This window comes from Schistocerca gregaria, chromosome 3 (genome assembly GCF_023897955.1).
Source record: "Schistocerca gregaria isolate iqSchGreg1 chromosome 3, iqSchGreg1.2, whole genome shotgun sequence".
Classification (NCBI taxonomy): Eukaryota; Metazoa; Arthropoda; class Insecta; order Orthoptera; family Acrididae; genus Schistocerca; species Schistocerca gregaria.
In genome coordinates, this window is record NC_064922.1 from 121,968,236 (window position 1) to 121,983,799 (window position 15,564).

A 15,564-nucleotide genomic window follows, 5' to 3' on the forward strand; every position below is an offset into this window, starting at 1 on the left:
CAGTTGAACAAAATGGACAGTGTCTTGAAAGGAGGGTATAAGATGAACATCAACAAAAGCAAAACGAGGATAATGGAATGTGGTCGAATTAAGTTGGGTGATGCTGAGGGAATTAGATTAGGAAATGAGACACATAAAAGTAGTAAAGGAGTTCTGCTATTTGGGGAACAAAATAACTGATGATGGTCGAAGTAGAGAGGATATAAAATGTAGACTGGCAATGGCAAGGAAAGCGTTTCTGAAGAAGAAAAATTTGTAAGATCAAGTATAGATTTAAATGTCAGGAAGTCGTTTCTGAAAGTATTTGTATGGAGTGTAGCCATGTATGGAAGTGAAACGTGGACGATAAATAGTTTAGACAAGAAGAGAATAGAAACTTTCGAACTGTGGTGCTACAGAAGAATGCTGAAGGTTAGATGGGTAGATCACATAACTAATGAGGAGGTATTGAATAGAAATGGGGAGAAGAGGAGCTTGTGGCACAACTTGACTAGAAGAAGGGATCAGTTGGTAGGCCATGTTCTGAGACATCGAGGGATCACCAATTTAGTATTGGAGGGCAGCAGGGAGGGTAAAAATCCTCGAGGGAGACCAAGAGATGAATACACTAAGCAGATTCAGAAGGATGTAAGCTGCAGTAGGTACTGGGAGATGAAGAAGCTTGCACTGGAGTTGCATGGAGAGCTGCTTCAAACCAGTCTCAGGACTGAAGACAACAACAACAACAACAACAACAACATGCTTTGCCACACCCAAACCCTTCCATCAGACTGCGTGATTCATCAGTCCAGATCACTCATTTCCAGTCATCCACTGTCCATTGGCATCACTCTTTACACTATCTCAAATGTGGCTGAGCATTGACTACAGAAATGTGTGGTTTATGAGGAACTGTTCAACTATAGTATCCTGTTCTTCTTAACTCCCTACACAGAGTCATTCTACTAGATGGACTGTTGGTAATGCTTTGGAACTCACAAGTGATCCCTTCTGCTGTTTTCATGTGATTTCTTACAATCACTCTCCCTGTCTATCAGTACGTCAGACCTGTCTGGTCTTGGTTTACCGTATTTACTCGAATCTAAGCCGCACTTTTTTTGTAATCCAAAAAACTGCCTGCGGCTTAGAATCGAATGCAAAGCAAGCGGAAGTTCTGAAAAATGTTGGTAGGGGCCGCCACAACTAACTTCTGCCGTCGAATTTACGTAGCGCTACACAGGCATGCTTTGAAGGCACAAAGATACTGGCGCCAAAACCTCTGTGTCAGTAAATAAATTAAAAAAAAGGCGGTAGACGAGGTTTTATTCTCCGCCCTGAGTTTCGACCACTGCATTTTCATACGTTATCCAACGAAGTAAATACAAATTGCGTATTGTTCATCTTCAAATGTAGCAGAATTTCAACTTACTACGAATATCCGACAGGCAAGACTGTTTGGGATGTTTGTCAATATGGCCAAGTCTACGTTCTGAATTTTTTCCTACCTGTGAGAAGTGATGGTTGCTAATAGGAACCTCACGAAATGTGAATCACATGCAGTATTCTCTTCACCATAAGAAAGAATACGAATATAAACATTTTGCCATGTATTCTTTCGTGTTTGCTGCTATCTCATTTAAATCCCGTTTGCCTAATGAACTACGAAACTATAGAGTGAGACAACAGCAAACGCAGGAGAATATACATATCGTGTCATGTTTATATTCGTATTATTTTTATACCTAATAGTGATACAGTCAGAAATGAAGCACGGCAACTGACTAGATTTTTAAATCTAAGATGACTCTAATTTCTGTGCACAATTTGATGTACTAAAGAAGCGGCTGCAAAGATTTTCAAACGGAGAAAAATGTTCGCCTAACTCTCGTTCAGAACATCTTCTATCATACGCAGTCTATTATTTGGTTCTTGTTAATCATTATCAAAGAAAGCAGCAGTGTAAGTAAGAACAAATACCAGTCTCTTGCCATTGTTTCGCTAATTAGACGATTCCTTCCTTTTTTTATTGTAAGCGGCGGTAGTGTGCACAGAAGCAAGCCGTGCCGCGAGCGGCTACTGGCTGTAAACACGCACTATCAGGATGCGACAAACAATGCATGACACAGTACAGTAATGCATTTTCAGCTTAGAGTGACGTGAACACATATAACAAAGAAAACAGCACTTATCAGATCAAAGCAAAATAAGCAATCGTTTCAAACCAGATGAAGCACGTGAAAAAGGAAGGGTACCCGTATAAATACGGACGGAGCGCCTGATGCATAGCAATGGCTACCTGGTAAAGCTTAACTGCTAAGCTTACGACTCGAACCAAACTACTGTAGCTGTATCGTCTTTCATTCCACCTAAATTGTGTCTCGTATTACAATGGACCAACTTTGTTTCGATTTGGAGGTGCGGCCTACAACTTTTATCTCCTGTTGAATACGAGTCTCAAATTTTACGTGCGGCTTAGATTCGGGATTTTTTTCCCTTTATTTAGAGTCTCATTTTTCAGGTGCGGCTTAGATTCGAGTAAATACGGTAGGTATAGCTGATACTTCACATTTCCACTTCACTATCACATCACAAACAGTTAACTCGGACAGCTTTAGAATGGTTGAAATGTCCCAGAATGACCTGTACTCAAGTGACATTCAGTGACTCTTCCACATCAAAGTCACTGAGCTCTCCTGACAGGCCCATCCTGCTGTTAATTCTTCTTTTCTGACAACACAATACTTCCACCTTTTTTCCTGGCAGATCCACTTTTGTGATAATTAGTGGTCAATTCTACGTTACATGTTGGTGTCTGGATACCTTTCATTAGATAGTGCATGTTCTGAGATTCTCCACTAGACACATGTCAAGGATATTGGAAGATAGTTTTGTGGGGCACTTCTGTTATCATTACTGTAGATTGATGTGGCCTGTGTTATCTTCAAACCAAAAGATCTATGGTATATTATGGTTACAAGAGGGGCTAATTGAACTGCAAATTTTGCTTGTGTTACATTAAAATTATGGTATATTCTGAAATGTAGTTGAGTGAAGGAACCTACGTTAACTGTAAGGAATTGCTGGAGTGCAATGAAACAAATCTGTTTTAAAGACAGATTTCATTTCAGGTGTGGACTTTTTGTAGCAGGTAGATGCCGTTTACATTTGTGAACAAAACTGAAATGAAGTTATTGAAAACTTAAAATAAATACCACTGATTTTATGTACAAGTTAAATTAGTGTGCCAGATATATATTTGAATATCCACCACATGCAGTGAACTACCAATTCTCTATCCTATCATGCTTAGTCTGACTCAGACATTGAACTTACCTTGACAAGTTCCTCCTCTTCCTTATCAAAGTTTGCGGGAGGCTCTCCCACATGGCTGTCACATAGACCAAAGGAATAAAGTTCAGACACAACCCTAACATTGCTGTATCGATTCTCTCAGAAGTGCTAGTTTCACTGTCTCATGATAGAGCTTCTGGAGAGTTTGTAAAATGGAGGGAGGGGGGAAATACGATGTGGTGAAGCTTTTATTTTGTCACTGAGGCACGCTCAGATGGTATAACTGCTACTGAAATGTGAAAACCTATATGGGAGAAAGTCCTGCCCACTGCTGAGGGTGACTTAGTTAATTTTCAGTAATAATACTGACAGCATAAATCTCATAAATAATTTTCAACTAACGTGTCTTGACATCATTTGAGAAATAAATCTGAAACTCTCATTTCTCAATAAATTTCCCTATAAATACTTGGAGCTCCCCTTCTTTAAGGTTCCTCTTAATATATTATTTCCACGAGTGCTGGTTTTGACTGTAATCTGCTGGACCTTCTGCACAATTTCACATTTGGTGTTAACTATGCTATTTTTGTAATTTCAAAATGCTCTAACTGTTTTTGCCTTTTCTAATTTCCTATTTTCTAGTATGTTGTTTCATGCCACCTCTCAGGTCTTCCATTGTATTACCTTTGGTAACAGCTCAGACATAATCAACAAACATTTCCAGAAGGTTCTTTTGGTATTGCTAGATTTAAGTCCCATACTTCTTACCATGTTAAGTTTGTGTGTGAGAGACCTCAATGACTGACAACACTCCCTGTCAGCATTGTATTTAAAATTAAGTGTTCTTAATTGCAACTACAATCCAAAGTTCTCTGACATTGAGAAGTGATATTTTCTTCTCTTTTCAATCATTTTGATAAATGAAAGTGATATTTTATGAATTTGATTCTGATTGTCATGTAGTAATTTTTGTGTGCAAACCATAAAAAGTATTTTTATTTCACAGAGACAGAACTGCGTGATATGGTGAATGAAGTGGACCAGGATGGAAATGGAACCATTGAGTTTAATGAGTTCCTGCAGATGATGTCAAAAAAGATGAAGGGTGCAGAGGGTGAAGATGAGCTCCGTGAAGCATTCAAGTTTGTATTTTTCAAAATCAATGTATTTTTAAAGTATGATGTAGGGTGACTTTTATTTGATGACAGCAGTAGTGTTTTGAGAGGCTGTGAAACTGACTTTAAGAAAAACTGAACATCAGATTAACTTGTGTAGGATAAAAAAAATTATCGTCGGGTTGTAAACAAAACTGAAATAGAAAAAAATAATGCTGAAAAGTTCAGCGAGATAAACTAGTGTTTTTAAACAACTGGGTGACTAACAGGACAAATGAAGGAAGTTAGAGGGACACAACAAGAATATATTGGAACTTTAAAAATATATGGGGCATGCAGGTTGTTTTGGATTTAAATTATAAGGAGTTTGTCATGTGTAGTATATGGACTGAATAAATTGTGTATAATGAGGACAGTGGATGTGGAATAACTATGAATAAATGTATGTAATCAATAATTAATTGATTTTCAGTTGATAATTTGTCTAATTTTGAGCCCAATTACAATTAAAATTGTGTGGATCTTAACACAATTCCTTCCCATAGCCAAGAGGAAACAGTGTCCTTCATTTCCTAGCAGAGTGCTGTGTTCCATAAAATGGCATGTTACACCTCAGTACCATATTAGGCTGTTATAGTTGAAGTCTGTCATTGAACAAATACACAAAAACAGGAGTTAATTATGTGGTAACAGGAAATATTTTCAATGAATGGCATTAGAGTACACAAGGAAAGGATGATGGTAGTTAATTTGTCAGCAATACTGAAATTTGTAGCAGTGGAGCACGAGCTCAGTTAAGACAGAGTGAAAGAGGGAATCAGTTATCGTATTGTGGAAGAAACTGATGCAACGTTTGTTGCCAGCTACTAAGGAGAACCAACAAAAAATCTAAATCAAGATACATGCAGAAATTTTGAACCTTAGCATTTGCAAATATTCCAGTGCCCTAGGGATTTTGCTACCCTGCTTACTATCTGCCCCTATGGAAGGCACATTATGAGCACTTATTCATGCTTCTAACAGGAACCATGACTGGTTAGTTAATTTGGAGCTACACACGTATGTATGTATACTTTGTACATTACTATTCTTGATAATCAGTGTTCAACTCAGTATATTAGTTGATGTTGCCAATTAATTTGATAATGTTCCATGATTAGGGAGATGTACAGTTCTCAGATGCACTACAGTTTGATTGTCATACCATGTGCCTGATGATGAAATCATCAGAGCTTCAGAATTAGTCTTAATAAATGACTAGTGTTGAACATAGGTGTTTGGAATTAATTTCAAATTAAAGAAAATAAATTATATGAAATCATTGTATGCCATTATCAGAAACTTCAGGATTGTTCATCCTCCTGGTGCAAGTCTTTCTGTTTGACACCACCTCACTGACTTGTGTGTCAATGAAGGTGACATGAAATGATAAGGACAACTCAGGGATCAAACGAAGAAAACCTCCGACCTGGCTGATAATCGAAACCGGGACATCCAGATCTAGAGTCACCTTTTTAACTACCAAATTATGTTCTGTGAACTTAAAGGAAATAAATTGTTCCTCTGTGAAACAAATGTGAATCTTTTAATAGTACATGATATCACATAAATAGGAACACAAATAAATGTCAAATAGAAACACACAAAAATATGTTTAGTAAACGTAGGGGTCAGTCATAAATAGAATATATAAAAATGAATCCCAAAAAATTTTCCCTGCTCTTAATATAATATAATTTTCACTTGTGAAATAAACTCTGAAAATGTACAAATCACACACTTAATAGAACAAACACTGTTGAACTGATAATGAATTAAACTAATTTTAACATCAACTAATTTTTTTGCAGTTTTTTGCTCAACTTCATCTTTTCTTCCCCTTTACAGGACATACACTTTTTTCCTTCATCTTTTTAGAAACAATGGAAAGTCCAGGTAGGAATATCAACAGTATTATGAAAAGAGTAGGTTACTACTCATAATAAAGATGACATATTGAGTTGCAGCAAGCACAAGAAGATGACTGTTACACATTTAGCTTCTGACCAGAGCGTTCTTCAAAGAAGAAAAAATGTGCATATTCTCACAAGGAAGCACACCTTATGCATACAATACTACTATCTGTGCCCAGAGCAGCTGAAGATAGTGGTTGTGTATGTGAGGTGTGCATGTGTTTTCTTCTTTCAAGAAGACTCTGGCTGAAAGCTATCTTGTTGTGAGTGTCTGCAGCTCAGTGTATCATGTTTACAATCTATCCTTTTCATGATATTGTTGATATTTCATCTTATGTTTAGAGCTTGCATATTTAAGCAGGAGCAATTTCAGTAGCTTACTGGAAGATGCTGTAGTTGGTTTCAAAGCCAGCACTGCAGCAAGAAGTAATTCTTTTCATGTTCTGTAGATCACAGTAAACCTTTTATTATTTAAGAAATTGAACTACCATCTATAAAACTGCTTTGAACACCTGTTACAAGTGAGTTAACGTGTCAAATACTTGATGTTAAGTGTGCAAGTGAGGGTAAGTTTAGAAAAGGATTGAATTATTTTTAAAGTTTCTTGGACGTCACTAGGTACTCTCATTACCAAACACTGGATGTGTATGATCTGGGTAACTAGTTTCAATGTTTATGGCATTATAGTTCCTGGATTGTGTGTTGTATGACAGTATAATTTTGCTGGTACAGTCAGTGGTATATATCGATACTGTGTGCATGTCTTGCAAATAGAATTCCTAGTATAGAAGCAATAAATTAAAATGTCATACCAGATGCTGAAGTTTATTCCATTATCAGCAAAAATGTAGTAAGTGATAAACTTTCTACCTTTCATTATGTTGTGGAGGCTTTCGGTGAGAAAAAGTTTCCTAAAGATTTGAAATGATGCATGAAGTTCATTGGAAGTACTAAGTGCTGTTGTTCTCAAATAGTGGAGGAACACAGTCTGGGAAATTTCCACAGTGTAAGTTACCCAGTCACAAGATATACAGGATGTTCAAAATAAAGTATCGAATACCTTGAGAGGTGGTAATACTCTCTGAAACAAGGAAAATAAGTCCAATAAACATGGTTTCAGAAACACAGAGAGATATAGACATGTTTATAGAATGGGCCCGTGGTGTTTGGTTGCAGATATTAGCACAGTCATTGCATTGGCACTCCATCAGATGTGTTGTCAGGGTATTGTGATATCTTACTCACAGTACTCTGTGTGCCTTTTGCACAGTTCTGTCAAACCTGGATATCGATCATGGTGTTTTACCTTCTTCCAAATGCAAATTCATTTATGTGTTTCCTGGTTGTACGTACAAATGTTTCCCTTTAACCACCTGTTAGCAATGGAAGCCTACTACTCGACAAGTGAAATAGCGGATATGATATTCTGCTATGGTTTAGCAAATGGGTGTAGCCTGTGAGACTGTGCCCTCTACACTGAAAAATATCCACAGCACAGAATGCCCTCTGATAAGCTGTTTGGCAAACGTTTTCAGCCTCTGAGAGATGCAGGTACCCTTGCACCTGGGAAGACTGACAGTGGAAGGCTCCACACAGTCCGCATGCCTGACACGGAGGAGGATGGGATACGTTTGGTGGAAGAAACCCCAGGGGCCAGTGTGTGATGATTAGCAGTAGTAGAAGGCATATCTCTTTCTCTAATCTGGGGAGTACTTCATAAACAGTTGCTGTATCCATATCATCTACAGTGCATTCAGGCCCTAAGGCCACAGAATCATCATGAGAAGTGCTGGATCTGTTGATGGCTGTAGCAGAAGTGTGCTGCACATCCTCGGCTGACACCCAATATTTTATTTGTGAATGGGGCAGTGTTCACAAAAAATGTCATGAATTTCCTTAATCATATGTGGGCACATGTAAATCCCCAAACAATTCAGAAAAGGAAGCATTAACAACAATTCTCAATCAGTGTATGGCGATAGGTTAATAGGGCCATACTTGCTACCGCAAAGGTTAACTCAGACACACTATCTGAGCTGTGTCATTAATGCACCTTGCTGGCAGCTGTGCCATTGCATTAAGTACAAATGTGGTTCATGCATGATGACACACCAGCACAAATTTGTCACTATGTGCATGAACATCTGGCACAGATATTTCAAGACTGCTGGATTGGTCAGTGGAGGCCCACACCTTGGCCTGCTCATTTCCCAGTCCCCTAGACTTTTGTTTATGGGGAACCTTGAAGAAATGGATCTATACCACACCAATCAGTTGTGGGGACACTACAGGGTTGTATGTTCAATGGATGCAGCATGTACAACAACAACTGGGTATACTTCAAAGTGTTCCTTAAACTTAAACTGGCAGGCAAAGGGATGCATTGTCATCCACAGACATCATGTTGAACACCTCTTGTAAATACTGGTTTATTGCAGAAAGTAGCATCATGTTCATTGGACTTACCTTAGAAATTATTCATTTTCAGAACCCTGCTTATTGGATTTATTTTTTTTGTTTACATGAGTACTACCTCTTCTCAAAGTGTTCAACACTTTTTTTGAACGCCCTATATTCACAGTTTCTAACTATAATAAGCATCTTACCTTGAACATTAGATTATATCTCTTAATGAGTAGATCGTGATGACATTTTCAATTTTAAAATTTGGTCAATAACTGTACAAAATAATGATTTTTTTTTTTTCTCTCTGAAAGCTGTTAGATAGGCGACTTGCAGGGAGGAATACATAAACTATGAAATGCAAACTGGGTTAGCCATTTAGTAACATAGATACTAATAGTAATTATTATGATGTCAAGCACATCACTCCTTGACATATTTTTTTCTTTGTGTGTGTGTGTGTGTGTGTGTGTGTGTGTGTGTGTGTGTGTGCACATGGAATGAATGCATAAGAATTTCTGTGACACACTGATGAAAATAAACAATGAATGACACTGAGGAAGGAAAAACAACAAAGAGAAAGGACTTAAACATGTTTTCCTAATTTTGACAAGCTACCATTGGTGGAAGTATTTTGTATGCATATCTTGTGCTACAAAAAGAACTGAAAATGAAGGAAGATGCTGTCATAGAAAATGATACTGTTCTCAAATGAAGCATAATTGCACTCCACAGATAATACGAAAAGATTAAATGTCCAGACGATTGAATCTAAGGAGACATGTGAATGACAAAAGACTAAACTAGTTAGTAAAAACCAACATTTCTGTGTGATGTTGTAATAAAGTATATACCTTGTTTGTCTTAAATGAGGCAGTTACCAAGAAAACTCTTGTAAACGTATTAGAAGAGTAGTGTTTGTGAGAGTGATTACTAACTATCAGTACTTTGTTCACATACTCAAAGTGGATCAGAAGCCTCTACATTTTCATACTAATCTACAAGGGCTTGGAAACTGCATTCTTGCTAAACACTTGATCGCCGACATTACTGATTGTGATAACAACATTCTGCTTTGCCCACTTTCATTTATTTTGAATTATTCAACAATGTTTCTATTTTCTTGTATATACTAAAGTTCTGAGTGAAACAAAAATAAAGACTAAAAATATGGCTTAGCTTTTGGACAGTGTTCTTCATATATGCTGACCAATTACATTACCTTGGTTCCACAACCCAACTGGAGCTTCAGAGAAGAAAGCTTAGTTGAGTTGCAATGCCAGAAGAAAGTAGCCAGCAAGGACAATATAGCTGTGAATGTGTTGTAACTTACTGACCTGTTGCATACGCATCTTAACCCGTATTGATTTTATTTTTTTCCGTACTAGTTCTTGAGAATTGTGAGGAACATTGAACAACTATAAATTATATACACAACAAAGATGTGATTTTCTTTCACAATTATTTTAGATGATTAGTTTTCTTTTCATGAAGTATTTCAATTTAACATCACAGGTGAAAAAAACCACATAGACTATTATTAGCCCAGTGAACATTAACAAGTGGCATTGCAATTGAACACACAGTTTTGAATAGAATTTTACATATTTATTCCCATGTTCAGACTGATTTAGAAGTTCACACATCAGTCACACATCAATTGCCATGTGTGGTGTGTCTGTGGCCTCATTCATAATCACTAAATACTGACGAGCAGACTTCATAAAACACAAAATAGTAAAATATGAGACTATTACATTTCGGATATTAATGTAAAAGACAGAAAAAACGACCGGTACAAAGACATAATAGGCAGCAAAGTAAATGACTAGATTAGATTAGATTAGTTTTTCGTTTCATAGATCCGTGTTGAGGAGATCCTCGTGGATGTAGAACATGTCACCTTTTTATTATTATTATTATTTTTAAGCTGAAATAAAAATACTAATAGTATAAATATATACAACACATCATTTGTTTCTATTAAAAAATCCATCAATGGAGTAGAAGGAGTTGGCCACTAGTAAGTCTTTCAAGCTCCTTTTAAACTGATCTCTATTTGTAACTAAATGTTTTATGTTTGCTGGCAAATTATTGAAGATGAGTGTTCCTGAGTAGTGGACCCCTTTTTGAACTAAAGTAAGTGCTTTTAAGTCCTTGTGCAGATCATTTTTGTTCCTGGTATTGTATGTATGAACTGAGCTGTTTGTTGGAAAAAAGAGATACATTATTTAGGACAAATTTCATTAAGGAGTAAATATACTGAGAGGCAGTAGTTAGTATACCCAGTTCTTTGAAGAGGTTTCTACAAGGCGTCCATGAGTTTACTCCACAAATAATATGTATTACACGATTTGGACTCTGAAAACTTTTGTTTGACTTGAAGAGTTACCCCATATAACGATTGAAACTAAGGAGACATGTGAATGACAAAAGACTAAAATAGTTAGTAAAAACCAACATTTCTGTGTGATGTTATACCATATGACATTATGGAATGAAAGTAGGCAAAGTATGCAAGCTTTTTCACTTTTATGTCGCCTATGTCTGCTAACACTTGAATTGCAAAAACAGATTTGTTAAGGCATTTCTGCAGTTCTGTGGTGTGCTTCTCCCAACTGAATTTATTATCAAGTTGTAATCCCAGGAATTTAAGACTGTCAACCTCTTTTATCTGCTCTTCTTCTTACTTTATGCATTTGCTGGGTGGAAACCTCTTACAGGTTCTGAATTGCATATAGTGAGTCTTTTCAAAGTTTAAAGTCAGTGAGTTGGCTTTAAACCATTTATTAATATCAATGAAAATATCATTAGCAGATCTTTCTAGAACTACACTTGACATACTATTTATTGCAATACTTGTGTCATCTGCAAACAAAACGAACTCTGCTTCTGGCAGTGTAACTGATGAGAGATCATTTAACATAACGGTAATGATTTTCTTGGCAAGATAATGGCTACTGTTTTATGAGAACAAAGTTTTAATGTGCACTGGCATTTCATTTTGAGGTTTGAATATTCTTGCATAGAAAAATTTGGAATCTGAATAACTTTTGAAATATTTGATTTTTGGGAAAAGTAACAAGTTTGCTTGAAAGAGGAAAATAAGAGCTTTCAAACAAGATATGTCAACATAAGAGGAAGCATTTTTAGCAGGGTTGAACTTTAAACTGAATGTGGTTTATAAGTACCTATTGTAAATTATGAATCTCACATCAAATGTTTCTATGTGAACTATTACATTATTTTCAGCAGCAGCCAGTTAACTATACACTGAATAACACAGTTTAGCAAAACATAGTGTATAATCATGGCATATCAGAATGTATTTCGAATGAGAACAGATTAGTAAACAAACGAAAAGGAAATTGTGTTTGCCTTGTGTGTGTGTGTGTGTGTGTGTGTGTGTGTGTGTGTGTGTGTGTGTTTCCTGACACAAGGCACTGTCCAAAAGCTCAACTGTCTTCAGTCTTGTTTATGTGGCTGTTGCATTTTCAATACCTCAACTGTATGGTGAGTACATACCTTTTGTCCATGTATTATTTAAAGACAGCATTGTGATTCACTGTTACCTGTATCCAGTCAACAACTTCATGATCATATAACACACACTTTTTAGACAGTTACACTTCCTATATGACCTATGAGATGTACATGGAAGCCCTGAAGTTTTGTAACATACACATTAGCCTCTTGCACAGTTACTGCAGCTGACTGTGCATGACATAACTAAGTAAAGCAAGATTATTTGTCTATAACACTTTTAGAAATTCTGAAAGAAGTAGTGTCTCAATTTATTTCCTTTTCTGTGTTAGTGAAAGAATTAAAATGAAATTAAAGCAATATTTGGATATTTTATGAATTTACCAAGTGAAAACAATGGAAACTTGTTTTACCGAAAACAAGTTTCCATTGTTTTCACTTGGTAAATTCATAAAATATCCAAATATTGCTTTAATTTCATTTTAATTCTTTCACTAACACAGAAAAGGAAATAAATTGAGACACTACTTCTTTCAGAATTTCTAAAAGTGTTATAGACAAATAATCTTGCTTTACTTAGTTATGTCATGCACAGTCAGCTGTGTTTACATTTCAAATATCATGAAATGGTGATTGAAAAGTAATGTGAAATGTAATAATTTAATATTTGAAATCCCTTTTTCTGTTGTTCTCCAGAGTGTTTGATAAAAACAATGATGGTCTGATCTCGAATTCGGAGCTACGGCATGTAATGACAAACCTTGGAGAGAAGCTATCTGATGAAGAAGTTGATGATATGATTCGAGAGGCTGATCTTGATGGGGATGGCATGGTCAACTATGAAGGTTGGTCACTTATATATTATTGTATGATTTTTGAATCAGTGGAAATTGTTCTAGCAGCTGCCTAGGCCAAGCATATAGGTTTTGTAAAAGAATAATCTGTCTGAATGCCACTAACATTTTGGGATGAAAGAAACAGAATAAAATTAGGAAATGCTTAATTTATGTACTGTAATTTACATTGTTCATTATGTTGTCCTGTGAAACTGGATTCCACATTGTGAAAAAATATACACTGAAGTTCCAAAGAAACTGTTATAGGCATGTGTATTCAAATACAAAGATATGTAAACAGACAAAATATGGCACTGTAGTCAGCAACAAGTGTCTGGCACACTTGTTAGATTGGTTACTGCTGCTACAATGGCAACTTATCAAGATTTAACTCAGTGTAAACGCAGTTTCATAGTTGGCACATGAGTGATGGAGCATGGCATCTCTGAGGTAGTGATGAAGTGGGGATTTTCCCATACGACCATTTCACAAGCATACCGTAAATATCAATCAGGAATCTGGCAAAACATGAAATCCTTGACATCGCTGGACCAGAAAAAGATCACACAAGAACAGGACCTACGATGACTGAAGTGAACCATTCAGTGCGACAGAAGTGCAATCCTTCTGCAAACTAAAGAAGATGTCAATGCTGACCCATCAGCAAGTGTCAGCATGTGAACCAATCATTGACACATCATCAATAAGGGCTTTTGAAGCCATAGGTGCACTCATGTACCCTTGATGATGGCATGGCACAAAGCTTTACACTTCACCTGGGCCCATCAACACTGAGATTGGACTGTTGATGACTGGAAAGATGTTGCCTGGTCAGACAAGTATCATTGCAAACTGTATCCAGTGGAAAGATGTGTGCAGGTACATAGACAACCTCATGAATCTATGGGCCCTACATGTCAGCAGATGACTTCTCAAGCTGGTGGAGGCTCTATAATGATGTGGGTGCAGTTGGAGTGATATGGCACCCCTGATACATCTAGATACGACTCTGACAGGTGACGCAAATGTAAGCATCCTGTCTGATAACCTACATTCATTCATGTCCATTGTGCATTCTGACAGACTTGGGCAATTCCAGCAGGACAATGCAACACCGCAAATGTCCAGAATTGCTTCAGAGTGGCTCCAGGAATACTCTTCTGAGTTTAATTATTGAGAATTTCTGTAACACGTTGCAACGTGATGTTCATAAGAGATCTTCACCCCTCGTGTAGGGATTTATGGACAGCCCTGCAGGATTCATGGTGTCAGTTCCCTCTAGCACAACTTCAGACGTAAGTTGAGTCCATGCCACATTGTGTTGCAGCACTTCTGCGTGCTTGCGGAGGCCCTACACGATATTAGGCAAGTGCACCAGTTTCTTTGGCTCTTCAGTGTTGTACATCACATCTAATGGGTTATTAATTGAGTTACATAAAAATAAATGTTTAATAAGAAGTAAGGTTACAAACCAATTAATACTGTATTTTGTTGCTGGAACATTAGCTTACATGGATAAGAATGGTAGGAATTTGACCATGAATTTGTTGAAGGAACCACATAAACATTCTCATATGGAGGTTCCAGGGAATACGTCAATACATGGACAGCTGGACACCTTGTTGAGAGGAACCTATGAATTATGAGTGTGGAAATTGAGACAAAGATCTTTGCCTTCTGTCTTCTGCAGGATAGCTGACAAAGCTCTTCGTTTCTCCTTGATATTGCAAAATACATGTCCCCTGTCTTCACATCTGCATCATCTCATTTGATAGGGAGGTGTTCATTTTATTTGCATAAGAGAATGTGATATACTTCCTTATATGAAATTAGTTTATTATTTATTTTTCAACAGAATATCTATATCAATGACACTAGGTAAAACAAAATGCTTTAATCTGTATACATGTGAAAAGGGAAGCAGTCAGCACAATAAAACCTGGAACTATTCAACTCTTGAACACTTTGTTTATATGCTCCAAAAGACAAAATTCACTTGAGAAACTTGTAAAATTATAAGGAGACTGATTGGCTGGTCTGTACTTAACTTGCTGTAGTGCTGCCTGCGATGGCAGGAAAGGGTGGTGGGCTGTTTGGAGCAGCATAAAGAGAGCTGTGGATGGGATAGGGTGGAAGGAGAAGTGGCAAGCAGAGAATGGGAAATGATTATGTAGGTACGTTGGTAAGTGGTAAAAGGAATGTGTGAAGTTGGAACAGGAACAGGGAGCTGGGCCTACTGTGGGCAGTATCTTGTGCCATGCTCTTCACTGTGGTTTGCCAGAGTATGGATGTAAATGAAAACATGAAATAAAGAAATGAATGTACGTACCTAGGACACACAAAACTCAGAACTATGTGGAATACAGTGAGGGTAATTCAGCTATAGAATTAGGGGTAAGGCATCCATTTGTTTTCATTCTTATCTGAGCATAAGAAATAGAAAATTACTTAACTGCACATAACAGGAAATGAGCTGTTGCTGTACACTTACAAGGCAATTCCTCA

At 37.0% G+C, this 15,564-nt stretch overlaps 1 protein-coding gene across 2 annotated transcripts in view; it reads left to right on the forward strand.

The window, feature by feature from the left end:
- The window catches only part of LOC126353858 (calmodulin-like), a 732,664-nt gene that overhangs the window by 703,401 nt on the left and 13,699 nt on the right, over positions 1 to 15,564 (forward strand). For both annotated transcript variants that reach the window (XM_050003024.1, XM_050003025.1), the window contains 2 exons: positions 4,277 to 4,412; positions 12,920 to 13,068. In XM_050003024.1, coding sequence (XP_049858981.1) covers positions 4,277 to 4,412; positions 12,920 to 13,068 — 285 coding nt within the window. The remainder of the gene's footprint in view (positions 1 to 4,276; positions 4,413 to 12,919; positions 13,069 to 15,564) is intronic.